Below are 27505 nucleotides of genomic sequence, written 5' to 3'. Positions count from 1 at the left end.
TACTCCTCAAACAACATACCCTATAGACACCTCAGCACATACACCACAGCACAAATACTATACACATATACCACACACCATACATACATCCCACATATCACACACACACACACACACACACCATACAACACAATACACGTATACACAATACACCATACAGGTATCCCACATACACTGCATACACCACACATACACAATACACCACAGCACACACACTACAGATATGTATCACATACTTCCCAAACACCACTCATATGACAGCATAAATACTACATACATACATACATACATACATACATACATACATACATACATACAACACACGCAGACTACACACACAACACACTTGGACCACAAAGACACCACACACACCATACATAGACCACACACACCTCACCCACACAACCAAAATGTAAAAAAGAAAAGTGTTGCTAAGAAAATCATGGCTTGCAAACTATGTAATTCAGCTTTTTAGCAAGCATTTATATGGCAGTAAATGCTGTATATATTTAAATGTTTTACATTTATTTATGTTTATTCATGTGTGCATGTGTACAGGAATGTGCACCATCTCTAGTCCCAATCTGTACAGGACTTCCATTATGTGACAAGTCAGCAGGGGTAGGGTGTGGGGAGGTTTACAGTACAACTTTCAGAAGCTGCTTCTGTCCTTCCACTGTATGGGTTCCAGGGATCAGATGCAGGCTGCAGGGTTTAAAAGCAAGACCCGGGGTTGGGGATTTAGCTCAGTGGTAGAGCGCTTGCCTAGGAAGCGCAAGGCCCTGGGTTCGGTCCCCAGCTCCGAAAAAAAAAAAGAACAAAAAAAAAAAAAAAAAAAGCAAGACCCTTTGCTTGCAGAGTCATCCCGCCATGGGTTGGGGATTTAGCTCAGTGGTAGAGCGCTTGCCTAGGAAGCGCAAGGCCCTGGGTTCAGTCCCCAGCTCCGAAAAAAAAAAAAAGGACCAAAAAAAAAAAAAAAAAAAAAAAAAAAAAAACAAAAAAAACAGAGTCATCCCGCCAGCCCATGTACATATGTAACAGAAAACATAGATGGCACCTCAGTCATCTATTAAATGTTGTTTTTCTTTTGGTAACATGATTTGTATTGAGCATTTGTGTGTTTTAATAAGATTTTTATCAGATTTCACAATATAATTATAAGATGTGAACTATCTAGCATACACATTAAAAACTGAGGACAGAATATTTCTATATAGTATGTAATAAAAAGTGCAAACTGGCTCGTCATCTGATTGATTAGAAGAGTATATCTGGGGGAAGATAACTATGAGTTGGTACAGTTATTTGCAGTTAAGCAAGTAAACCAAAGTACAGAACACCTATATACCATACGATTCCTCGTATAGGAAATACTCAGAAAAGACAATGCTATAGAGACGAATTGGTAGGGAGAGGGGGGATGGAAAATGGCTAACTACTGAGGGGTACCGGGAGGGATCCTGTCTGGAGTGGGAAGCATTCTAAAATGAAACTGAGGTGGTACTTACACAAAGGTGGATGCTATCTCAACAATAGCTTAAAAAGACATCTACAGTGTGCTGACTTTATAAGAACTAAGAAAAAAACAAAGTCTGCATGGATTTGGCCTTGAGCAAAAGCATAGAAAAGAAGACCCAAAACCTTAAGGGCGTAGGGCAGGGAGGACATGATAGGCAGGAGGGGAGGAGGGCATATGCGTCCCGTTGCACAGCTCTGACTTTTAGATTATGTTAAAATAAATACATACTTAAAAGTGGGAAGGCAATCCTAACATGGGATGCTAGTAGCACAGCATTTCAAACGTGTGACGGTCGCTCTGGGACAGGCAACCCAAGCAACTTTCAAACGTGTGATGGTCCCTCTGGGAGAAGCAACCCAAGCGACTTGTGAACCACAGTCTTTGAAATACAGTCCCTTGGGTCAAAACTGTTTGCTTTATCTCCAAACAAAGTGCAAAGTCTAAGCAGTCAAGCCTTCTCCGGAGGAATGAATTAGCAATCCTGAAACTATTTTCTGTATAGTCTAAGACCGACAAACTAAGTAAATATACTTTGAACAACAAGAGTGTGTCTCTCAGTCCCAGGGAGGGGACCTCAGACATGGGGAGGGGATGGACAGAAGGAACCTGGGATACCAGATCGGAGCTGGGCATGTCAGCATTAGGGCACAACTGCAGAAGCAGCAGCAGAAACAGGAAAAGGTACAGACATGAATGTGCGTGTAAGTTCACACGTAACGCTTTCCCTGAGTGCCCTGTCCACTAAAGGACCTAGAATTAAGGAGCACAAGCACAGATCTGGGGTCCTGAATATCACTGCCTCCTAAACGGAACAAAAACTGGCTCTAAAAGTAGAATTTTAAAAACAACTTAGTTATTTCACTACTTGAAATCAAATTGTTTTTAAATTTCAGCATTTTTTTTTGTAATTTGGGAATCTGTACATAATGAAGTGTCTTGAGGATGGAGCACAATTCTAAATATGAAACATGCACATAATAGAATATTGTTATAAAAAGGGGGATTTTTCACACTGTCGGCATGTCTTCTATGTTGTCTAACATAACAGCTACCAACTGCAAGTGACAAACACCTGAAATGTAGCCAGTGAGAAAAGAGTTTTCAGTTTTATTTAATGTGTTTAATTTTGGGTGGAGAGCTACCTGTGGCTGTTTTAGACAACACAGCATTAGACTACAAGTACAGAGAGGATAAGGATTTCCGTCTGTTGGATGAGTAGTGCATTACTGAATGAGTCTCAAGTGATTATTACAAAGGGTGTATTCAGACCAATATAAGACACAATTTGCTGACCAGAGAGATGGCTCGGCAGTTAAAAGCACTGGCTGTTCTTCCCTAAATCTAAATGTGGCCCGCAAGGGTCCATTTCCTGGGGATCTGACCCCTCCTCAGGTAATATGCACACTTATGGTGCACAGATATACATACATGCCTACAAAATACCCACACATGGAAAATAAAAATAAATCTTTAAAACAGACAATTTGGAGAAAGTATGTTAGGACCACTTTATTGATGTTCTTAAAAGCAACTGAAAAGCTCTGGCTGATAAACATTGAAATTGTTCTTCACACACAAAGACTGACTACTTTATACTTGTCAAAATTACTAAGGTCCACAAGGAACTTCCAGACATATGAACTACACACTGGCATTTAGCATATTTGAAACAAAGAAAATTTCGATTACGTATCTATGTGGGTTTTTTTTAAGACAAAGTCTTATATATTCCAGCCTGGTCCCAGACTTCCTTTATAGCTTCAAACATCCTTGAATTTCAGATCCTCCTGTCTCCACCTCCCCAGAGAACAACAAGGCATGTGTGCTATGCCCAGCCTGGGATCTTTATTATTTATACATAGTTTATTTATTTTATGACTCTCCTTTAAACCTCACTGGACAATAATACATGCAATGCAAAGTTGTTTCTTCACCTTTATTAGTGTGTATGTGTTTATCTGTGTCTGTGTACAAACGTGCTTGGAGGCCAGAAGGGATCAGGTCCCTGGAGCTGGACTTACAGGTGATTATTCTCCACTGGCTGCTCTGGATGTAGGTGCTGGGAACTGAACTCAGGCTCTCGGGAAGAGCAGCCAACACTCTTAACCACTGAGCCATTTCTTCAGGCCACAAAATACATTTTTAATAGAAATGTCTGCAAATCATAACAGAAAACAACTCACTGTGCTTCCATGTATAAGTCTGAAGTCTGTCACGTGGTCGTGCTTTGCCTGGTATCTCTGAAGATGATACAACTTTATCTACAGTTGGAAAACGTGTTTTAATGGTGTTTTCACATAACTGGAGAAACGTTCACTTGAAAATATACCAGCCCGTAACAAACGCTAAGTTTTAGTGTTTGCCATACAAACTGCAGGGAAATGAACTTCCTTTGTTCTGCTTTGTTAAAATCTACCTTGTACTCCAAAAAGATCTTTACCAGTATGTTTTATAGACCACACGCCAATCATGTGAAAGATTAGTTATGTAGGGCTTCCTAATGTTTATAGGTCAATTATTATCAGGCTTATCAGAAATGTTTTTCACTGTGAGTTTTCCAAATTATCACTTTTATTTCTATATTTAAGCTTTATTATTAGCAATGCCAATTTTTCATTTGGTTCTTGAGAGGCAGGGGGTGCAGTGTCTCCGGACATCAAAATATAAACAACCAGATTGCTTGATACCTTTTTTAAAAATATATGAAAGCAGTATTGTAAGAAAAAAAGCACCAATACACAACTCAAACAACAGCAAAGGCGCCCTCAGAAACTTCAGAACGCCCATCTGCCTTGTAGACCGGAGGAGCTGACGAGCTGGGGACATGGAGTTTTAGCTTCCAGACCTGAATATTCTGTGTTATTCACCTCCCTAGCCTCAATTTTATCACATCTCAAATGGACAGTACAGCTTCATTTCTTACAGCCTCCACCATAAAGCCTAGCACGCAGCTAAACCAGAATATTACAGAATAAAAATCTATGGGCAGTGTCACACATTCTTTACAGTATTGCCTAGTGAAGGTAGACCTTAGTGAATTCTCACTGCAACAACACACAGTTTGCCATCTATTAATTACAGCCTAATAGTCTAATCTGTGAACTCAACACTCCAATACCTAGTCCTGTCAAGATTGTTAGATGGATAGACAAGTAAGAAAACTTTTAAGTACAGTTTGCCCTTTGTCTCCGTGGACAAAGATACAGCAGAGGACTGATACAGAGATGCCCAAGTCAACAGCTTCTCTAGCCACCAGGGTCAGTCCCTAGAGATCCACGATTCTACAGGAGAAGTGCAGTTCAGAACCCTGTCAAGCTGAAAGAAGAACAGGGCTGGGAGACAACAGAAAGGAGCAATCCTTAGAGGGGGGAAATGTGACTCTAAGCTGACCTGTCACCTGTGGAGCTATGTGCATAGCCCAACCTGCCAAAAACAACATTAAAGTCCCTTGACCACAGTTATAAAGACTATAGTTTTATGTTTCAACCAAAAATAACTATTAAAAAATTTAAAGCCATATACCATTCAGAGTACAATAAAAGTATGTTTATACAATGATCTAATAAATGATGTTTCTATTACAGTAGAAATAGCACCTTCCTGCTTCTACATGGCATACACAGGAAGGGCAGCACCTCCTCAGAGGAAGGAGGTCTAGAATGCCAGGACTATGATGACTAGTTGCTTTTTCTTTCTTTTCTTTTTTGAGATAGTCTCTCTAGGTAGCCCTAGCTATCCTGGAACTTGCTATGTAGACCACCACAGGCCAGCCTTGAACTCACAGAGATCTGCTTAAATCTACATCCAATGCTGGAATTGAAGGCTTGTGCCACTGTGCCCAGTTCGTTTTTAACTGTCAACTTTCCACAACCTACAGTCATCTCAGAGCCTCAACGGAGGAGCTGTGTAAATCAGGTTGGCCAGCAGCACGCCTTTGGTGGACTGCCTGGATTGTCCATCGATACAAAAAGACCCAGTCTGATGTGGGCAGCACCATTTCCCAAGCTGGGCTTGAACCATACGAGAGTGAGAAAGCTAGCTGAGCATAGGCAGGCCAGCGGGTAGCAAGGATGTATGCATTCTCCTTGCTCTGGACTATGTATGTGCTCTGATTAGCTGCTTGAGTTCCTTGCCTTGGCTTCCCTCCAAAAACAGTTATAACCTAGAATACAAGCCAAGTGCCCTCTACTCCCTTGTGTTGCTTTTGGTCACAGCATTTTATCACAGCAACCAAAATGACACTAGAACAGGATGTTTCCAGCTGCAAGTAAGTAAAGTCCAAGCTGAGGGGACTTAAACAACGCCTCTGAAGCTTTTATGCACATGGAATCATCCAGAGACTCTCTGATTTAGTAGGACAAAGGGAAGGCCTGAAATTCTAACAGGCACAGGGGATGCTTCTGCCAGTCTATAGACCACAGTTTCAATCCCAAGAACTTAACCACAAGAAAATACAGGTTAACATAAATATAGGGGCTGGAGAAACGGCTCAGAGGCTAGAGCACTTACTCCTCTATCAAGAGGGCCAGAGTTCAGATTCCAGCACCCACATCAGGCAGATCACAAATGCCTGAAATCCCATCTCTAAGAGATGCAATGTCCCCTTCAGGCCCTATGGGCACCAGCATATACACACACATATACACACTCACACAAATAAAACAGATAGATAGATAGATAGATAGATAGATAGATAGATAGATAGATAGATAGATAGATAGATAGACAGACAGATAGATAGATAATTCTTTAAATTTTTTCTTTTTAAAATATAAATGCAAAATCAGAAATAAGACTTTTCACTAATGTCAGCCAGGACTTAGTGGTTACATGCCCTTAGACATGTCCTAGGAAAGAAAGTAATGTCCAACAGATTTTGACCAAGAACGAGAATATTACCAGAAGCTTAAAAACTTTTCTGGCACCCCAGAATTAAATCATCAGCTCCTGTGTGAACTACTGATCAAGTAACAGCAGTAAGGTGGTCTTTGGACAAATCAGCCCAACATGAGAATAGGATCAGCTTTCCTGATACAAGTTGGAAAGTGCACAAGAGAGAAAGGACAAAGTGAGGATCAAGTCATGAGTCTATTAACAACAAGTACAGAACAGATGCTACACAGGCACTTGCCAGACATTTGCAGAGATAAACACTCGTTCGGGCTAATTAAAAATCGCAGAGTACTCCATAAACATAAATGCTAAATATTTACTTTTAAATAACCACACTGAGTTATTACAAATGGCAACCTTACTCAGTCTTAATAGAAAGAGAACCTTACTACAGCCTTCAAAAATGACACTGGTCCCAAATGCTTCAAATCATTCATAACTATTACTTACAAGCTGTTTTTTAAAAAATATTAATATGAGTCATAAAATACTTTAATACTGAATAAAATTCATTAATACATTCTCTAAGCTTAGGAAACTTTAATCCACCATTCAAATAACTAAAGCTGGAAACAGCCCATACTACTCTACTGCCATTTAAAAATAAATCGAGCCAGAGGATCTTTTTAAAGAAAATACACAGTTCATGACTCTAGTCCCAGACCTCAGGTGGCAGGGGCAGCAAGACTGCCACAAAGCTGAAGACAGCTTGACATACATAGTAGTTCTAGGCCAACCTGGGCTACACAGTGAAACCCTGCCTCAAAAACAGAAAGGAAGAAGAGTGGAGAGATGGTTCAGAGGTTAAGAGCACTTGTTCTTCCAGGGGGACCTGAGTTCAGTTCCCAGAACTGGGGCAGAGTATCTTCCCTGTGACACCAGCTCCAGATGATCTAACATCCTCTTCTGACCGCCACAGGAACCTGCACACATGGCAGACCCCCAGCAACAAAGACAGATGGAGAGATGGATAGATGGATAGATGGATGATAGACGGATAGACGGATAGATGGATGATAGACGGATAGATGGAGAGATGGATAGACGGATAGATGGATGATAGACGGATAGATGGATGATAGATGGATAGATAGATGATAGATAGATGATAGATGGATAGATGGATAGATAGATGATAGATGATAGATGATAGATGGATAGATGGATAGATGGATGATAGATGGATAGATAGATGATAGATGGATGATAGATGGATAGATGGATAGATAGATGATAGATGATAGATGATAGATGGATAGATGGATAGATGGAGAGATGGATAGATGGATAGATGATAGATGGATAGATGGATAGATGATAGATGGATAGATGGATAGATGGATGATAGATGGATAGATGGATGATAGATGGATAGATGGATAGATGGATGATAGATGGATAGATAGATGATAGATAGATAGATGGATGATAGATGGATAGATAGATGATAGATGATAGATGGATAGATGGATGATAGATGGATAGATGGATAGATGGATAAATGGATAGATAGATGATAGATGGATAGATGGATAGATGGATAGATGGATGATAGATGGATAGATGGATAGATGGATAGATAGATGGATAGATGGATAGATAGATGATAGATGATAGATGATAGATGGATAGATGGATAGATGGATGATAGATGGATAGATAGATGATAGATGGATAGATGGATAGATAGATGATAGATGGATAGATGGATAGATGGATGGATGGATAGATGGATGATAGATGGATAGATGGATAGATGGATGATAGATGGATAGATAGATGATAGATGGATAGATGGATAGATAGATGATAGATGATAGATGGATAGATGGATAGATGGATGATAGATGGATAGATAGATGATAGATGGATAGATGATAGATAGATGATAGATGGATAGATGGATAGATGGATGGATTGACAGACGGACAGACAGATGGATGGACAGATGGACAGACAGACAGATAAATAGATAAGTAGGAAGGGAGGGAGAGAGTGAGAGAGGAAGGGAAGAAAGGAGGGAGGGAGGCAGGCAGGCAGGCAGACAGACAGACAGGTGTATGAGATGACTCAGCAGATAAGAGCTCTTGCTGAGCAACATTATGCCCTGAGTTTAAAACCCTAGAACCCATATAAAAGCAGGGTGTGGTCACACACTTGCCAGTAACCCCACTTCATAGCAGGAAAGGGAACAAGAGAATTGCTGGGGCTTGCTGGCCATCCAACCCAGCTACAGGATTGTTAGAGGCTGTCTCAAGGGAATAAGGCAGAGAGTAAGAAAACAAGATATCCCACATTCTCCTCTGTCCTCTGCATGCACATAGCTGTGTGCACCATTATCACATGAGTTCATACACTGTACATTCACACATACACACAAAAATTTTAGTAACAGAAAGCAAAAAGAGAGTAAATAAATTGTTCAAATGAGAACTACATAACTTTTAACATGCTCTATTTTAAAGTGCCTAAGAGTACAAGAAGAAATCTTTTAAAGCTCAACTATTATGATTTTCATGAAACTATTTCTACACTTATTATACTCAATACATTTGTTAGCTCTTAGATTCCCCACCCCCACATTTGCTGTGTATGTGATAAGAATGTAAGATTGATCCCATAGCAACTTTTAAAGTATCTAAGACAATGTTGCTAATTCAGACACTGTGTTATGTACACAGCTCCAAGACTGAGTCATTTCCAAAATCTGGAAGTTTTCACTTTGACAAATACCTCCTTGTTTTCCCATTCCTCTTTCTCCTCCTGTCAATCATCTTTCTGCTTCCAGGAGTTTGACTATTTTAGATTCCATATGTAAATGCCATCACATAGCATGTGCTCTAACTTGGCTTTCTTAACCTAGCACAGCATCCTCCACATTCACTCCTGTTACACAAACGTAGGATTTCTTGCGAAGGTTGACTAATATTCCACTGCATGTATATACTGAATTTTCTTCATCGGTTCACATGGCTTGGTTTTTAGGAATGATGCTGCAGTGAACACAGGAGAAGAGATAGCACCTTGAGATATTGCTGAGACAGGCCTTAAACTCACAATCTTCCTGTCTTAGCGTCCCAAGTACTGGAATTCCAGCCAAGTGCCACCACACGGGACTATGTACGTCTTTTGAGGAATATCTATTCAGGTCATTTTAGCCCAGTTTTTCCTCAGTTTGCTTTTTGTTCAGGTTGTATTACTGAGATGTAGGGCTTCTTTATATATGGTGGATATTAACCCTTTGCCAGATACATGATTTACAAATGCTTCCCCATTTTACAGTTTGTATTTACTTCACTGATGACTATTTGCTGTGAGGAAGTCTTTTAGTTTGATAGAGTCACATTTCACTTTATTTTGTTGCCCACATTTTAGGAGTCAGATTTCTAAGTGAGGCATATGGTAGCACTCTGTACAGAGCTCTCATGATGAATTCTTATCGTATAGCTTTTTATATAAAACGGTAGCTGATGCTCTCTCACAGGACTTTGAGCAGTTCCAGGAATTGGAGGCACCGAGTTTTCCAATCCTCAGCAAACCTCGAGGTTCAGTTGTAAACAAGAAGTATGGAGGCAGCAAGTCATGGTTTCCAGGTGGTTTTGCATACTTTCGAAGCAATGCTAGAGTGTTGCCCCTTCAAATAGCATAGGGACTTAATAAGCATTTAATTAAATAAACATTTTAAAAATTGATAATTAAAACATATAAAATATCCTACAAATATGTACCTACTTCAGATGAGACACTTAAACAAAGTCTGCTATGGAGAGTACATACTTGTTTTGGGGGCTTTATGATACAACTAGAGGGCTTAGACACAGACATACAAAAGTCAAATAAATCATTCAAGTTCCAAATAGAAGTCATGATGTTTGTAGCACAGTGGAAAGTGGGACCAGTTAGAAAGCAGAGGTAGACCAGCTGTCTACATGCATAGGAGAAGACAAGATAGGAGGACTATGTGGAAGTCGGAAGGAAGAATGTTCTTGAGTACCTTATCAGGAATGTAATCAACCAACAAATATTCTGACCTTGCTACAAAGGATACACTTGACGTCAGAACATGGAAGTTCTCTGTCTTTATAATGCTTATAGCCTGGTACTTAAATTATACATGATACCACAGCGTGCTTCTGAGTAAAAGATGTGGTCAGAGATACACTGGGAGAAAGTAACACGGCGCCGTGTGTATCATACCATTATCTATACAGGAAAGTCAGACGCAAACCAGCTAGATACTGAATAAAACCCATGCTACAAGTGTCTTGGGTAGATGGCCTCATTTCACTGTATCCCTGTCCTCACTGGAAAACTAAAGGTTGCCACTTAGCCACAAGCTTTGAGATCAACTGGAGAGCACATGGCACACAGGGGACTTGGTAATAAGTGTGGGGGAACACTGACCACCAGGGCTGCAATTTGCTTTCCTTTCTGACCTCTTCTCAGCAAAACAACTATAAATTACTCGTGAGTTCATCAGCTTGACAATTACCTAGCTCCAAAAGAGCTCTGTCTCTCAGAGAGAGTGACGACCGAGGCTTAACTGGGTGCTTCCACTCATCAATCTCTGTGTAGTCAATCGCCCCAATGGCAGAAATGGGGGTGCCACGGTTTACTCATCAGTTAGACAGTAAAAGGACAGTAGACAAGATGCTCATGCTATACTATACCACAGACAGTGATTTGTCTCTGCAGTTGACTAATTTGTAGAAGACTTAAGGGCAGAGACTGTGATGTTTTATTCATCTTTGTGACCTCGTGCTACCTAGCATAGAGCTTTGGATATGATTACTGAGGGTAGAATTGAAGTGGAAACGTAAGGGTCGTTTGGAAAGTCGGTTGTGTCGGATGTTGTTTTGCTTGGGCAAACACATGAAGGAACATTTTCCTGAAGTGGACACGGTGAAAGGATGTTTTGCTAATGTAAGCACGTGAAAGGATGGCTGTGTGATGAAGGATTCTCAATAACTACATGCATGTGTTGGTTCACCTCAACACTGCATTATTGAGGTCCCTTTGTCAGGACTCCATAGATGGAAATGCACCAAAAACTTCTGGTGGTGTTCTGGAAGCTTCTGGCAGCTTCCACAGACTCAGACCGATTGGCAGGGTGATGTCAGCTGATACAGACTCACATGGAGTTTTGCTAAGACAGACTCATGTCCTGAGGGAAGACCCCTGGAGGACACATGATACTTGGAAGGAGTATAAATAGGACTCAATAGACTGTGAGAGATGAGCTTCCATAGTTAGCTTTGCAATGCTTCTTGGTCTGGAGTCTTCACTGACCTTTTTGCTTCACTGAGAGAAGCACCACAGAAAAATTCTTCTGGCTTCCCTGGTAGTCTTGGTCACTCCTGCTGACTCATGCCGACGCGGCCAAGGCCTGGCTGTCTCTGCTAGGTCAAGCCACTGCTGCTGATTCCTGTTTGCTACCCAACACTACTGGACTGGACTACTGGTTATTTGTGAAGTATTTGCAAGTGGATTGAGCTACCACTGCTGAATCCTGTGAACTGAACTGCTGGCAATGCAGATGGGAGTTGCTCCAAAGAACAATTTCTAAACAGGTCCACTTCCCACGAATCCTAATAACCTTTCTTCTCCACTACCTCTGGTGGGTGGTGGGCTAGAAGGCAGGCTAAAGCATTTAAGAACCATTATTAAAAGTAGGGTTGAGAAAATTTTAAGCTTACATGGAATTAAAAGCTTACATGGAAGAAAATCTGAGATACAAAACAGTAGGTGTTATAGGTTAGAAGAGGCTCCGGGCAGCATTAATATCTATCAACAACACTGAGAAATGGACAATAAAGAGGACAGCATGATTTGTTCTTGTGGTTTTAGTACTGCATAAATATTAGGATAGAAAATATACAAAGCATCAGGAATGAGGTAACTGCTAAAATTAATAACTAAAGGCTGCCTTTCACAGAGTGCACTGCGTATTATGTGAAGAACCTTACAGACATCTTCATTTATTCCCCACAGCCAGACAAGTCAGATATTATACCCATTTTTCAAACAAAATAACTAAGGTCAGAGCCAGGATACACACCTCCTCAAGGTCTTAATTTTAGCAAGAGTGGACTATCATTCAAGCTAACATCTAAATCCAAAGCCAGTGCTGCACTCCCATAGCCCAGGGAGGTGGGACTGAGATGGTGGAAGTAACCAGACACTAGGTTTATTATGAAGACAGACCCAGGATGATTTGTTGAAAGATGAAGAAGTGTTAAAAGTAATGAGGTACTAGATAATATCCATAGAAGCAGATGGCCAAGGGAGCAGAGCCAGTACCTCAAATGCCGACAAAGGAAATCACCCACTTTACCTCCTTTTTAAAATCTGTTTATTTTGCAATAATTTTAGATTTACCATAAAGCTGCAAATAGAATACACAGTTCCCTTCTCCCAGTCCCTCTTACCATCTCACTCAGTATATGATAGCACAGTCGTCAAAACTAATGAATCGTGCTCATTGTAATGTTATTAACTAAATCTTGCCAGTCTTAAGCAGTTACCATGAAAACTACCACAACATCACTTTGGATCCCATCAATACAAAAAAAATTATAAACTATCAATATAAAATAATAAAAATAAATTTAAAAACATAAGCTCAGAAAAGATGTTATAGTTAAGCTTCCTTCCCTCTCTCCTTCTTTCCCTTCCCTCAGTTATGATTTTTAAGGGAGAAAGACAGGTGGAATCAGCAAAGAAAAGAAAATGTGACAAAGTGCAGAGAAACCAGTAGACACTCCCGGTGTCCTCTCCCAGTGGAGCTGCAAGGCTGTGCTTCTCCACAGTGACTCAGGACAACATGGGCAAAGTGGTTTTTATCAGGAAAGTTGGCTCAATCATTAGCGTCCAGACTGTTATTAGGGGTCAATCAGGTATGCAACACCTACTTAAATGACCTCAGCTAATTAGACTCCAGTCCCCAGAGCAAAATCAATGCTCACCACAAACCACATTGTTTGCATAAACTGTGATCCAACTGGTACCTGTGCCCTCAACCCTCATGCACACAGAAATACTTACCAGGTAGAATATTCCCAGGGTTCAGAGCTCATCTCCCAGGACCCAGGAGAGAATCAGGCCCAAAGGGAAGCTTTTTCTGGAAATCTAAGCAACCCACGTGAGCTAAGATAACCCTTTCCTCGTGGTGAGTGTACTTCTGGACTACCTGATCCATCCCAGCACCACATGCTATATCACCCTTCAGACACACCAGTGCTGCCTTGCCAATCACCTGTTCCTTAACCGGTACATGTTTCTAGCTTCTGACTTTAGTTAACAATGTTTGCATGTCAGAAAAGGCTAGACGAATGAAAGAGAAGTTTTCTAGGATTTCACTAGCTAATGAATAAAGGCTTACTACACGATGATTTTAAGATCCAGGGATGGAAAGTACATAAGTTGAAAGATTGTGGCATAAGCAAACAGAAGGCCCCACAGAGCCTGCTTCACCTCAGAGTCCAGAGAGTTTGCTCTCACTGATTCATATGAATGGTCAGACTGAACCCAAAGGATCTGATTTTCAGAGAAGCCACAGGATAATGATACAAATCACAAACTCTGACTCCAGTATTAAGGATCCGTGGTTTCTATCTCAATGAACAACTTCATTCCTAAGACTCTCCTAAAAATGTAAGTTCTAAACATTCATAAGACGGCAGAATGGCAAAAGCAGACACATAAACCTATGTCACAAGTCAGAAGCACAATATGAAGATCTTGTAATTAACAAACTCTTAACATTTTAATGAACTCCCCTACTACTTTAAATTTTTGTTAGTATTCATTAGTGATGACAATAAGGTATGATCTTAAAAATGAAGCCCACCTTGCATGATGGGACAGCTAAAATAAAAGATAAATTCTGGCCCATATAAAATTGGGTCAGATTAAATTGAGGGAAAAATGGATACCTTTTTCAAATAATAAAATGTTTACTCTTACTGTATTTTCTTCACTTAAAACAAAAACAGTTTCTTCTTGTTAATGATCTGAATGCCTTTAAATAGCAAAATGAGAAGTACACATATTTTCATTCATTTTTCTACAGTTTTAAGCATAAAAATGGGAATTACTATTTCAAAAGAAACCTTGGTAAACAATATATTAGAGCCATGCATATTCCCAACAAGCACATAACAAAGAACACAGAGGACAACCACAGGAAAATGGCTACAATCATGTCTTAAAATACTCTAGACTTTGACAGCTATAGGTGACAAAGAAGCTATTCCTCTTTCAGTATCACTTGTGAAAAAGGAATATGGGAGTGGGGGTTCTGTGAGCTATCTAACAGTTACTCTTGGCAAGAATGTCCTATGACCTTATCCTGATCAAGAATTTGCAGTGTGCCGTTACTGCTTTATATGTATGGTAAATAGAGTGGGCAGTGGTGAGCAGCACAACCACAGTCACCAGCGACTTCAGAAGGCAACATCGAAACTCTTCTCATATTATTTCCACGAACCATCTATAAACAGTTTCAGGATTGTGGCAATTAGAATAGGTATGGCACCCATAGATTCATGTGTTTGAATGCTTAACCCTAGGAAGTGGCAATGTTGGGAGGTGTGGCCTTGTTGGAGTAGGTGTGACCTTGTTAAAGGAAGTATGTCACTGTGTAGGTTGGCTTTGAGGATTCCTATGCTCAGGCTCCATCCAGTGTGGGAGACCCTCTTCCTGGCTGCCTTTAGATCAGATTTAGAACTCTCAGCTCCTCCAGCACCAATTCTGCCTGCAGAAGGCCATGCTCCCTGCCGTGACTATAATGATATGAAACATTGAAACCGGAAGCCAGCCCTAATCCAATGTTTTCCTTTATAAGAGTTGCCTTGGTCAAGTTGTCCCTTCATAGCAATGAAACCCTAAGACAAGATCTACAACTCCTTCCATTACTAGCATGAATATGCTTTAAAGACAAACATTCCACCCCACAGTGGCACACTCTTAAAACTCCCTAAAGCTTTGGAGAGAAAGATTCCACCAGACTTCTGCAACTGTTTCTCAAACCACAGTCTTAATGTATTCAAGTCTATAAAATTCTCTCCTGAGAATGTTTAATTTTATAATTCAAATCCTCCATAACATAATAATATGTGTGTTTCCAGTAGTGTCACTTAGAATCTCTTTGATGGTCAGTGACTAACGCAGACAAGAGCCATGACCAAATTAAAATATAAGCACATTCATGTCCACATGAAGCTCAAATGATGTCACCCTTCCCAAACAAAAGGTTTGCTGGTAGCTCAAAAGACAAGAGAAAGCCTGAGTAATCACATTAACTATAGCAAGGACGTTAAAACCAAAAGAAGCTTAACATGAATACCATTATATGCATAATTATGTATGCATAATATGTACATATTATAACAAACATAAAATATGTGCATATTATAAAGCTACATACATTATGATATATACATATTATAAACATATAAACTTCACAAGTTATCATCTAGAACATTAAATAAGCATAATCATTTGTACAGCATTGTGTTGTCTATAAATGCAGTACACCTAATGACTTCATAAGTACCCTTTGTTAGGAAGGGTTATTCCTATGTCATCATACTCCTGTGGTACATGACTATCTGCCAGAGTAGGGTACGCAGTTTGAAGAGGGAAAACAGCCATTCACCCAACATCTGTTCCCAAAGACATATAGATGCTAACATGGGAGCAGTCAAGGCTCTTGGCCTTGACAAAGAGCAGCAGGCTGTAGGATTCCTCCACACACTTGACCCTCCAGAGTCTCTCCTCTCAAAGGCCGATGACACCGCAGCTACACAAATGGCACAGCAATCGGAAAAAGGCTGCCCAGAAGGCGGTGAGCAGTGCCACTTGGCTCCAAAGGACTAAATTTGATCAGGGACAAAAACAGAAAAACAAAAAACCCTCATGCTTCTTAGAAGAAAAATATCTAAACATTAAAAATTTTAAATATCATGAAAAATGCAAAATATAAAATAACCTCTAAAAGGAAAGTAAACTTTGAACCTTATGAACCAAGCAAATCCCAGGTCCAACAAACAACACCAGTCATGGATTATTTGATTTAAAACAAAACAAACAAAAATGGTAAAATATAAAAAAACAAATGAATGTTTTATAGACCATGAGAGAATTTTCAGCAAAATACAAAAATGTAAAGCATTCCTTTCTTTAAGTTTGTAATTCTTTAATGTGAGATAGCTTGGTCTGCTCAGTGCTATCCTAATAACAAGGCAAAATGATTTGAATTATAAAATACTTGCTCTAGTAAAAATTTCTTAAATAGTGGGGGGGGGGTGTCAATGCTTTGAAATAATATAAAAAACCATTCAATTCCTTCTATTTCTCTCTCTCTCTCTCACTCTCTCTCTCTCTTCCTTTCTTTCTTTCCTTGGCTGGCCTGAACCTCACAATTTGAACTCACTGGAGACACTCCTGCCTCTGCTTCCTAGGATTAAAGGCGGTTGCACCTCCTAACTCCATAAGATATTTGTTGTGCTTGGAGCACTGAGCCCAGGGAGAAGCGTCGAGATTAGAGACAGACACAGTAGAGATCAGAGACTACTACTAAAAACGAAGAATTCTTTTTCTTATTCAGAAAGATAAATTATCTTAGTAAATTGCAAAACATCAGCCTATAATTTCTATTTTAAAAAAAAACCAAACACCTCTTAAAAGGTTAATTTCCACATTTTGCACAGCTTAGTTCAAGTAACACTGTAAGTTAATAAAAATAAGTATGCAGCTCATCTTAAATTTCCATTAAGTGTCTCTTTGAAAAATGCTTTTAATTTTTCTATTCTACTTGACCAGGAACAATAGAAATTCAAGCATATCATTTTAAGTTACTATTAAAAACTGAAAAGATAACAATTCTCAAGATAAACTTTGTAATGGCTGATTTTAATTTAAACTATCAATTTTAGAGCCGTTAAAATATGTAGAATGTATGAGTGTGAACTTTCTCTGACTTTGTGCTACAAATTAAAGGCTACATAGCAACTCACTATTTGTATATATTCTTTATGATACAAAGACCCAAGATCTTAATTTCTCCAAAACAAATAAAAACCATAAAGCCTCAAGCAAATTTTATCTCAGGTTAAGGAATTTCCTTGACAGGGTGGGTCATGGCTAAAACTGAAAAGTCTGGAAGGGTGTGGTAACCCGCACCTGGAACCCCAGCACTAAGGCAAAAGGCAAGAGGGTCTGGGGGGAGGACGGTCAGGGCTGGCCAGCAGGACTCTGTCTGGAAGAAATAAAAGCAAACGTAATACTACTCAATGTTCCTGAGTTGTGCTGTGGAACAAGTACAGCACCCCCACATGCAGCAGAGTGGGGTGTAACTTAATATGCATTTCTGTGTTGTCTGCTGCACATCGCCAACCCTGATAATCTCCCCTCAGATTTCCTGACCACAATGCCCACAACAGAAAACCATTCCAACAGCTCTTTTAAGATTTTCTCAATGGCATTTCCATTAATGGTTGACCTCTGTCCATTGGAAGCAAACCAAAACAGCCCGGAACAGAGTAACCTATGAACAAAGCCTAAAAATATCTAATTACAAAATTTACAGGACACACCGTCGGTGCAAAGAAAGTTTGCAGAAACAGATCCAGGCCACTCTGCGAGTTGTAGCACTTAATAGTAATCTCAGCATGACAGACGTGACACAGAACATGCAGAAGGAGTAAACCATGAGAAGGAATAAAGGAAGTGACGGTTCAGAAGCATTTAAGTCTGTCCCGGGGTCAAGTCACAAAATGGGGAATAACCAGCAGAGAGTGGCTTATGAAAGCAGGGTTACTTGTCATAGCAGTCAAAGTGTAGAAGGTCACCTGTTTAGTCCTCCCTACGGTATATTACTCGACACCATAAGGTCATGACCCTAAGAGACAAGAAGGAAAGGCGACACTTACTGGGACTGAAAACTCCCCAGACAGGTACTTCAGTAAGGACGCTCCTTTGCCCAAGAACTTGTTCCTTTCTTTGATGTTGCCTTGAAGCTGCGGGTCAAACTCCTTTCTGACCACAGAAGCAATGGAGTCCACAATCACAAGCTTAACTCCTTTCGAAATGATCTCTTCCTCCAAAGATTCAAGCCTATGAAAGCAGAATTTGTAAAATAACAAATTTAAGACACAATTTTTATTTATTTGCTTTTCTTTTCGGGAGGAATATGGAAGAACACTGTATTGGGCTTTGAGAGAAAAGCCAAACACAGGATGGGCAAGCTGTAAATCCTGGCAGCTGTTGGGAGGAGGGAGCTAGCGAACAATTAGAGTCAGCTATGGAGGTCTGCAAACATCTGTGAGGGGAAGAGGGCATTAGAGCAAACAGTGAGACAGCCCAGAGTTTGCGAGCAAACAAACACACTTGGGATTCTGGTTGTTCCCCAGTACAGAGATAGAATGTAGGGAGAGGACAGTCATGCTTTTGGAGTTAGAACTCAGGAAAGCAGGCAGGCCTAACACTGAAGATCTGCAAGCAACTGCCAAGACATGACTTTAAAAACCAGAGCGGAGGGGTTGGATAGACGGCTCAATGGTTAAGAATACTTGTTACTCTTGCAGAGAACCGGGGTTTGGTTCCTAGCACGCATGCTGGGTTGCATACCCATTGGTAACTCTAGTTCCACGGGATCCCACCCGCTCTTCCAGCTCCCAGGGCATCAGACATGTAAGTGCTGCACACCCAAACATACAGGCAAATACTCATAAAATATAAAATAAATAAACCTAAAAAAACAACACTGCCGTGCTGCAGAGGTTAATCAGCTTTAAAATAACAGCAAGCCAGCTCTGGTCTTACAGGTCTCTCGTCCTCACTACTCAGGAAACCGAAGAAAGAAGTTTGCAAGGCCAAGGCTAAACTGGGCTACAGTGGGAGTTGTTCAAAACCATACTGGATAGCGTGGTCTGTACGTCATCAAAATAAAGACTTTAACAACGGCCGAGATGCAGCTGTTTGGTAGAGCACTTGCCTGACACACATGAGGCCCTGGGTCCAATCCCAGTAACAACGCGTGAACTTGCTCATGCACTGTGTACACACACACACACCTTCCCTAAGTTACAGGGATGGCTGTAAAATTCAGCACACATAACTTAGTTCAGCACTCCTGTCGACTGCATTCTTCTGGAAATAGAGACAGTGTTTCCATGTTGTCCTATAATACTACAAAAGCTGAAGTTTAGGGGGCTGGAGAGATGGCTTAGTGGTTAAGAGCATTGACTGCTCTTCCAGAGGTCCTGAGTTCAAATCCCAGCAACCACACGGTGGCTCATAACCATCTGTAATGAGATCTGACGCCCTCTTCTAGTGTCTGAAGACAGCTACAGTGTACTCATAATAAATAAATTAAATAAATAAATAAATAAATCTTTAAAAAAAAAAGCTGAAGTTTAAAGTAAAACTATTTCATGTAGCCAGTCTCTAAAATGGCCCCCTCTTATTCCCCTATCCTGCTATGACACATGTTATATGAATTTGTACTTAAATGCCTTCTTCCCACACTGCACAAGAGTTGGTCTGTGTGACAAACACTTATGACAAAACGGTGATGCTCATGTTCTAGGCAGTGGGGCATAAGAGATAACACCTTCCATATATAAAGAAAGAACACCTTCCAACAGCACGCCAGTGAGCTTGGGAACAGGAGCAAAACAACCATAGTCCTGGGCTACAAGCAAAGCAGGAGAGCCAGCTAAGTCACTACCAGATGCTCAGCCCCCAGAAAATACATATTTGCTGTTCTAAGCTGCACATTTACAGGTAATTCACTAACAAAACAACTTATAATTAATATCCACTTAGATTCCAAAACACTCACTTAATTTTTATTCCATTTTAAAGAAACATTTCAAAACAACTACAACAAATAAAGAAGGCACAAATAATTATTTCCTTAACTCTATTATATAAGAATTATTTTACTAAGAACCTGAAAATGGGGAGGGGAAAACCCTCAAAGCATTACTAAAATATCAATATGAAACCGCCTACCTTTGCAGAAGTCCCTCACAGGTGAGTTCTTGGCAAAGATGAACTCTACTGCTGGTCAGAAGCAACTTTTCCTCAGTGTTAAAATACTGTGGAAAGCGGGATTCTGCGATCTCGACCAGTCTGTGGAGAGAAGGGAGGAGGCTTCAAGAGAGAACAGTGAATACTGAACACAAGTCTGAAATACACGTGTCCTCTGTGCGAATTATCAGGGGTCGGCTGTCAGAACCTAGCAAGGGTTCTAGGTCTCTGAACTGACTTTCCAACAAGCAACAATGTCCCCAAGATTTCATTTCTGGAAGTAAAATGTTTACAAACAACATTTTTATAGAACTATTTTAACATATTAGAAATTAGAAAAAACTTTCAGTTGCTTGAATGAACAAAGTCTATTTCAATAAATATAGTACTGTATCCTGATATACCTACGTCATCATGTCTCTTTCCAAAAAAAAAAAAAAAAAAACTGCTTTCTCAATTAAAATTTAATGCTATCTAGTAGTTCCTTGGCAAACAGAAAATTATTGTTTAACCAAATTAATGCTATCCAGTTACTTCTTGTTAACAAAAAGTTATTTTCTAAATGCTGAATTCAGACCCCAAAGCTAAACCTAATCATGTGGGGCTGGTCAAGTGAGGAGGAGTGATAAACCAAAAACATACATGACAGCATCAATTAGCAGAACAAAGAAGGCATGAAGGGCATCGCTGGAAACTATAGAAGTGTAAGATTTAAAACTCAAAAGCAAGACTCTTGGAGTATAACTGTATCCCAGTTGAAATGACTCTCCCCAGCCCTACTTAGCCATCCAGGGGGATCTGGCAAAGAAACCATAAACACTAAGACATCCCATATTCTACATTCAAGTTGGAGGCACAGAAGAACAAAAGGGCAGTGTCTTCATCTCTAAACAGTTAAAGGGTTCTGAGAAGAGGCTGAGAACTTTAAATAGATAAACAAAACATATCCCTAAATATGCTATAATCAGAAGCGAGGGAGGGAACTAACAGGAAAAAGAAGAGAAAAATAAAGACAGTCAAGAACTTTTTAAGTGCATTTTCAGTAAACTGAAAAGAAAAATATATAATTTGGTTCAATAAGAAGAGATAAAAATGCTTCAAGAGAAAAAATAGGACTTAAAGAGGTATTCGAGATGAGGAGTGTTTGACAAGGCATGGGGACTGAGGGAAGGACAGGAAGTAAGAAAGGCAAAAAAATGATATGCTCTCTCCTCCAGCCGAGCAAGATACCCAAAGGAAAGAAGGCCAAGGGAAGAAGGTGTCCCCAGCCCCCTCCATGGTCAAGAAAGAGGAGGTCAAAAAGGTGGTCAATCCTTTGTTTGAGAAAAGGCCCAAGAACTTGGGAAGGACACCCAGCCCAAAAGAGATCTCACACGCTTCGTCAAATGGCCCTGCTACATCACACTGCAGTGGCAAAGAGCCATCCTCTATAAGCGGCTCAAAGTACCTCCTGCCATCAACCAGTTCCCCCAGGCCCTAGACAGGCAAACAGCGACTCAGCTGCTTAAGCTCGCCCACAAGTACAGGCCAGAGACAAAGCAGGAGAAGAAGCCTGTGCTGAGAAGAAAGCTGCTGGCAAAGGGGGTGTCCCAACTAAGAGACTGTCTTACAGTCACCACCTTGGTGGAGAACAAGAAGGCTCAGCTAGTGGTGACTGTCCATGAAGAAGACCCCATTGAGCTGGTGGTTTTCTTGCCTGCCCTTTGTCAAAAGATGGGGATGCCCTACTGTATCATCAAGGGGCGCCTGGTCCACAGGAAGACGTGCACCACTGTTGCCTTCACACAGGTTAACTCGGAAGACAAGGGTGCTCTGACTAAGCTGGTGGAAGCTATTAGGACCAATTATAATGACAGATACAACGAGATCCGCCACCACTGGGGAGACAACGATCTGGGTCCTATGGCTGTGGCTCATATTGCCAAGCTGGAAAAGGCGAAGGCTAAAGAACTCACCACTAAGCTGGGTTAAATGTCCACTAAGTTTTCTGTACATAAATATAATTACAAAATTGAAAAAAAAAAAAAGAAATGATGTGGTATTGGCCATGTAAAATGGGCAGACTGGAAGGCTTGTAGAAACATGTCATTTTTATTATTACAATGATTATGGTAGTGGTGGTGGTGATGGTGGCGTAACTATGATGTGAGCTTAGTAGAGAAGGCAGCTGGAGCTCTAGCTCTTGGAAGACACCAGTTTTCAATAGGTTGGGTACAGCCACGTGTACTGCAAACTTGAGGATTTGGATAGCCTGTTGTTAGGAACAGACTAGCAAGCAAGCTAGCGTTCCTAACTTACTGGCTACAGTGTAACACTAGGCTGGTTTTCCACCAGTGCTTTGAGTGGTGAAAGGTCCTGTGATCCTTGTTCCATTAAGCCTGCTCCTGAGGAATGATAGTCAGAATATGCATATAGTCAGGAGCTACTGTTATTCACACTGGCCATGCTAAGTAACTAGATTGACTAGATAGCAACATACGGGCTAATATGTTACAAATTTTTCTAAAGGCTTCTCCAAATAATTTTTATTCTGGGAAACTTTTTAAACAATATAAATCAAAATAAATATCACTGAAGTTTTCCTAAAGGCCTAGTATTAATTCTGTTAGTAACCAGTGACAATCTTCACAAGATCTTGTTCTTCAGGGGAAGAACCAGAAAACCTATCTTTGCCTCCAATAAATCACATAAAGTTTGAAAACAGTGCCACCTAGTGGGTATCTTTTTATTAAAGGCACTCCTTTGAAAAGATGCATTCAAAATTCATTCATTCAAGCTTTTCTGAGGACTATGTATGTGCCAGGGACTACTAACTACTGTAAGTATTGAATATATGACATCACAATACCCCCCAAAAAGGAAATGAAGAGCAGAAGGAAGGAGAAAGTTACATTCTCTGTGTGCTGGCTAGAGTTGTGTCACCTGGACACAAACTATCATCATCTGAGAGGAAGAAACCTCAGTTGAGAAAATGCCTCCATAGGCTGTGGGCCAGCCTAGAAAGCACTTTTCTTATTAGAGATTTATAGGGGAGGGCCCAGCCCATACTAGTTGTTGTCATCCCTGGGCTGCTGATCCTGGGTTCTATAAGAAGGCAGGCTGAGCAAGCCATGGCCAGCCAGTAAGCAGCACCCCTCCCAGGCCTCTGCATCAGCTCCTGCCTCCAGGTCCCTGCTTGTTTGGATTTCCTGTCCTGGTTTCCTTTGATGATGAACAGTGATGTGGAAGTGTAGGCCCAATAAACCCTTTGCTCTCTAACTTGTTTGTTTGGGGGTTTTAGTATTATGTTTTGTTTTGTTTCTCTCTCTCTCTCTCTCTCTCTCTCTCTCTCTCTCTCTCTCTCTCTCTCTCTTTCTCTCTCTCTCTCTCTCTCTCTCTCTCTCTCCCTCCTTCCCTCCCTCCCTGACCCCCCCCTCTAGCCATGTGTTTTATCACAGCAATAGAAACCCTAAGACATTCCAGAAGGAGAGAAAAGCAAAATACAACAGAGGCCAGCCAGCTACAGTGCTCTGAAGGATAATGTAGCTGGAACAGGGAACAGGAAGGAGACTGAAGGGGGAAAAGCCAGAGAGCTAGCCAGAAATCAAGGTCCCCTCAGACCTTCAGATCTGTGTAGTCTGTTTGGGTTTTATTAAGAAAAATGAGAAGTCTGGGAGCATACCTGACACCATCGGGTTTCCTTTTTCAACAGGCCATTACCTTAAACATGCAGCCACCACATCCCACATATGTTTCTTTAAAAATCAAAATAATTTTTTTAAAGTAAAAGACTGCTCTTGGGGCGGGGGGTAGGGGGGATGGCTTGGTGCTAGAAACCACTGGCTGCTCTTTCAGAAGATGGAATTCATTTCCCAGCACCCACGTGGTGAGTCAACGCCATCCTTAACTCCAGACCTAAGGGACCTGCCACCGGTGCTCTTCTGTCCTCTGTGGCACCAGGCACACGCCCATCACTCATACAAACATGCAGGCAAAACATCCAAACACATAAGATACAGCATAATAAATAAATCTTCCTGAAGTTCTGCTCAAGAGTCTGGGGAGATGGCTCAGCAGGCAGGAGTGTCTCAGGCTTGGACGCCAGCCTAGCTCCAAGGCCAGAGAGAACGGTCTCAAAGGAGGAAGGGAAAGAATGACACCTCCTCCTGCAGCCACCATGCGTAGGCAGACACACACCTACACACACACACACACACACACACACACACACACACACACCCCTACACACACACACACACCCCTACACACACACGCGCGCGCACACACACGCACACCTACACACACACGCATGCACAGAGAGAGAGAGAGAGAGAGAGAGAGAGAGAGAGAGAGAGAGAGAGAGAGAGAGGATGGAGGGGAGCAGGGAAGATGGTTCTAGATGTCACATGGAGAAAAGACTGTTCAAAGGTAAGGGTAAAACGAGATGAGCTAGTACTGCTGTTCACACAAGGAATGATGGTGCCTTGGCCTAGGGAAATAATACCTCAGATAATTAGAAGTAACCAGATTTAAAGTATGATTCAAAGTGGGGGAAGGATGGAAGAATTTGATTGTTTGGATGAGTATCTAGAAGAACGGTGATTCGATCGGGACTGTAGTTACTGGTGTTCTTCCTGTGTTCTGGTTTTTTAAACCAGGAAATCCAGAACTCATCTTCAGATACATCAAGCTTCCTCATATATAAATATATTATGCCAAATGGCAAATGTATATGAATCTGGAGGTTGTGGGAAAGCTCAGAACATGAATCCATGACCCTTCTGCCAATCAAGAAATTTACTAAACTCATATCCCTCGTGGATATGAGGGACTGAGGACAGAGAGAGGAGAAACAAAATCCTAAAACTGAGTTCCGGGATTCTCCAAGGCTTAGAAGCTTACAAAGTGAGTAGAGCCCAGCAACACAGACTGACGTGGTTAGAAACAGGGATAAAACCAAGAGAGACTGGTCCTAAGAAGCCATCTGACAGAAACTGTTGGGGAGAAAAATGACCACCACTGGCAGTGCTGCAGGACTGAGCATGTGGCGGCTGTGTGATGGGGGCTGAGAATCAACCCCTCCTGGTGACGTCACAGCCAGCCTCCTATCCAAAGGCAGCACCTTAGTCGGTTTATAGTAATATTGGTATACACAGACGCACTGTTATCAGTCATATAAAAGCACAGCACATACATTATGCACAGCATACAACACTTGGTGATATTTCTGGCTGTGTTTACTCTGCTAGCGATCATTATTTCAGAGTGTAAGTTACTTCTACAGCATTTTTAAGTTCTGTAAAACACAATGCACCAGCTTACACTGTTTCTGCTCACCTCACCTTTTGACTGCGTGCAGAGGCCACCTTCCATGATGAACACACACTACTCAGTCTGTGTAAGTATACTCTGACAGACTCACAGGACTAACTGACTTAGTAATACAGTCCCCAAACCATACCACCATCACCAAGCAATACACGGCTGTGTTTTAAATATTATTGAGTTGAATAAAATTTTGAAAATCAATTTCAATATAGGGCTAGGAAATAAAGCCAGTACGGAGTGAATTCAAGATGAATAACAGGGAGATTTTGACTTCTGTGAACAAAAGATTAATGGCTTGGGAACTGCCCCGATAGCATCAACTAGAAAAGCAGACAAAATGTCTGAAATAGCAGTTCCACACTAAACAATAGTTCAAAACCGTGCCCCTCATGAGAAAGGAAGCTAATAAAGGAACCTCGCGTGTGTCCCAGGCTCACCCCAGAGGCACTTTCCATTCTACGACACAAAAAAGGGAAGCCAACGAGAGTCTGGTGGGCCCAGAGTGGAGAAGATGAGATCAGAGCTAAGCTGGTAGGACTCACGAAGTCATGTGCGGAAAAGAAGAGGTGACCTGGGTGGCAGGGTACACGCCAGAACTAATATGCATAATGTATAGAAGGAAACTCCTCAGGATGGACCAGGAGACAGACAACATGAGACTAAACACTTCCACCACTCACACAGGGCGAGAGCAGTGCATGTTCCCACGCCAACAAGGACCACAGAGATCTCATTAGGCCCTGGGCAACAAGTGGAGTCCTCAGAGGGACTTCACAGTGCTGAGGCTTAATGGGTCTCAAGACCATCAAAATAATCTTAACTATATATTAAAACAAAATATCTAACACTTTAGAGGTATACATTAAAGCCCAGCATCTAACATAGCAATGTCTAACAACCATTAGGAAAGGGGCTGGAGAAATGGCTTAGCAGGGGTGGTTGTTGTTTTGTTGTTGTTGTTGTTGTTGTTGTTGTTGTTGTTTTTGGGGGGGGTTGTTTTTTGTTTTTAAGAGCTGAGGACCAAACCTAGGGCCTCATGCTTGCTAGGCAAGCGCTCTACCACTGAGCTAAATCCCCAACACATGGCTTAGCAGTTAAGAGCACTGACTACTCTTCCAAAAGACGTGGTTTCAACCCAGCACCCACACTGCAGCTCACAGACATCTGTAACTTCAATTCCAGGGGATACAACGTCCTCTGTGGGAACCATGAACTGATGCACAGATACACGCAGGCAAGCACTCATACACATAAAATAATTTTAAAAATTTCATTCATAGGCATGTAAAGGAGAAGAAAAGATCTATAGGCAGGGCAAAATTAAATCACTAACAAAAGAACAGAAATTGAATAGATAATGGCATTATTAATGCCCTCAGAAACAACTATTTGCAATCTTATAAATCTATACAAGTGGGTAAAGTACAGGTTCTGATACTAAGGTCTTGTTCTCCAATTGGTTCTTGATTTGTCAGTAAAGAAAGCCGGGAGTTGGGGAAGGGGGGAGAATTGCTGGGTGGAAGGTACAGGTGAGATTTCCGTGTCCCAGAAGGTAAAGAAGATGCAGGGAAGGAGAGAGAGGCTTTTCTGTCATGCTAGGGAAGAAGAACATAGCAATCATGGAAGGTCTTGGGGAGAGCTTGAGCAATGTGGCCTCCACTACAGAAGGGTAGCCAAGGATGTTTGGTAGAGGCTAGGTGGCAGTAGCCACTAATTTTAGGGCAGGTGGAGAGATGCTTTTCTAGGCAG

At 41.1% G+C, this 27505-nt stretch overlaps 1 protein-coding gene across 20 annotated transcripts in view; it reads right to left on the bottom strand.

The window, feature by feature from the left end:
* Rad51b (RAD51 paralog B) overlaps nt 1-27505 on the bottom strand; it is a 536958-nt gene that overhangs the window by 478389 nt on the left and 31064 nt on the right. For all 20 annotated transcript variants that reach the window (XM_087554290.1, XM_087554297.1, XM_087554282.1 and 17 more), the window contains 2 exon segments: nt 20432-20551; nt 18346-18529 (listed from right to left, as the gene is read on the bottom strand). In XM_087554290.1, the coding sequence (XP_087410416.1) occupies nt 18346-18529; nt 20432-20551 (304 nt within the window).

Source organism: Rattus norvegicus, chromosome 6 (assembly GCF_021556685.1).
Source record: "Rattus norvegicus strain SHRSP/BbbUtx chromosome 6, alternate assembly SHRSP_T2T, whole genome shotgun sequence".
In the NCBI taxonomy this organism is placed as follows: domain Eukaryota; kingdom Metazoa; phylum Chordata; class Mammalia; order Rodentia; family Muridae; genus Rattus; species Rattus norvegicus.
Note: the sequence above shows the minus strand (reverse complement) of the source record. Positions and strands in the feature narration are given on the sequence as shown.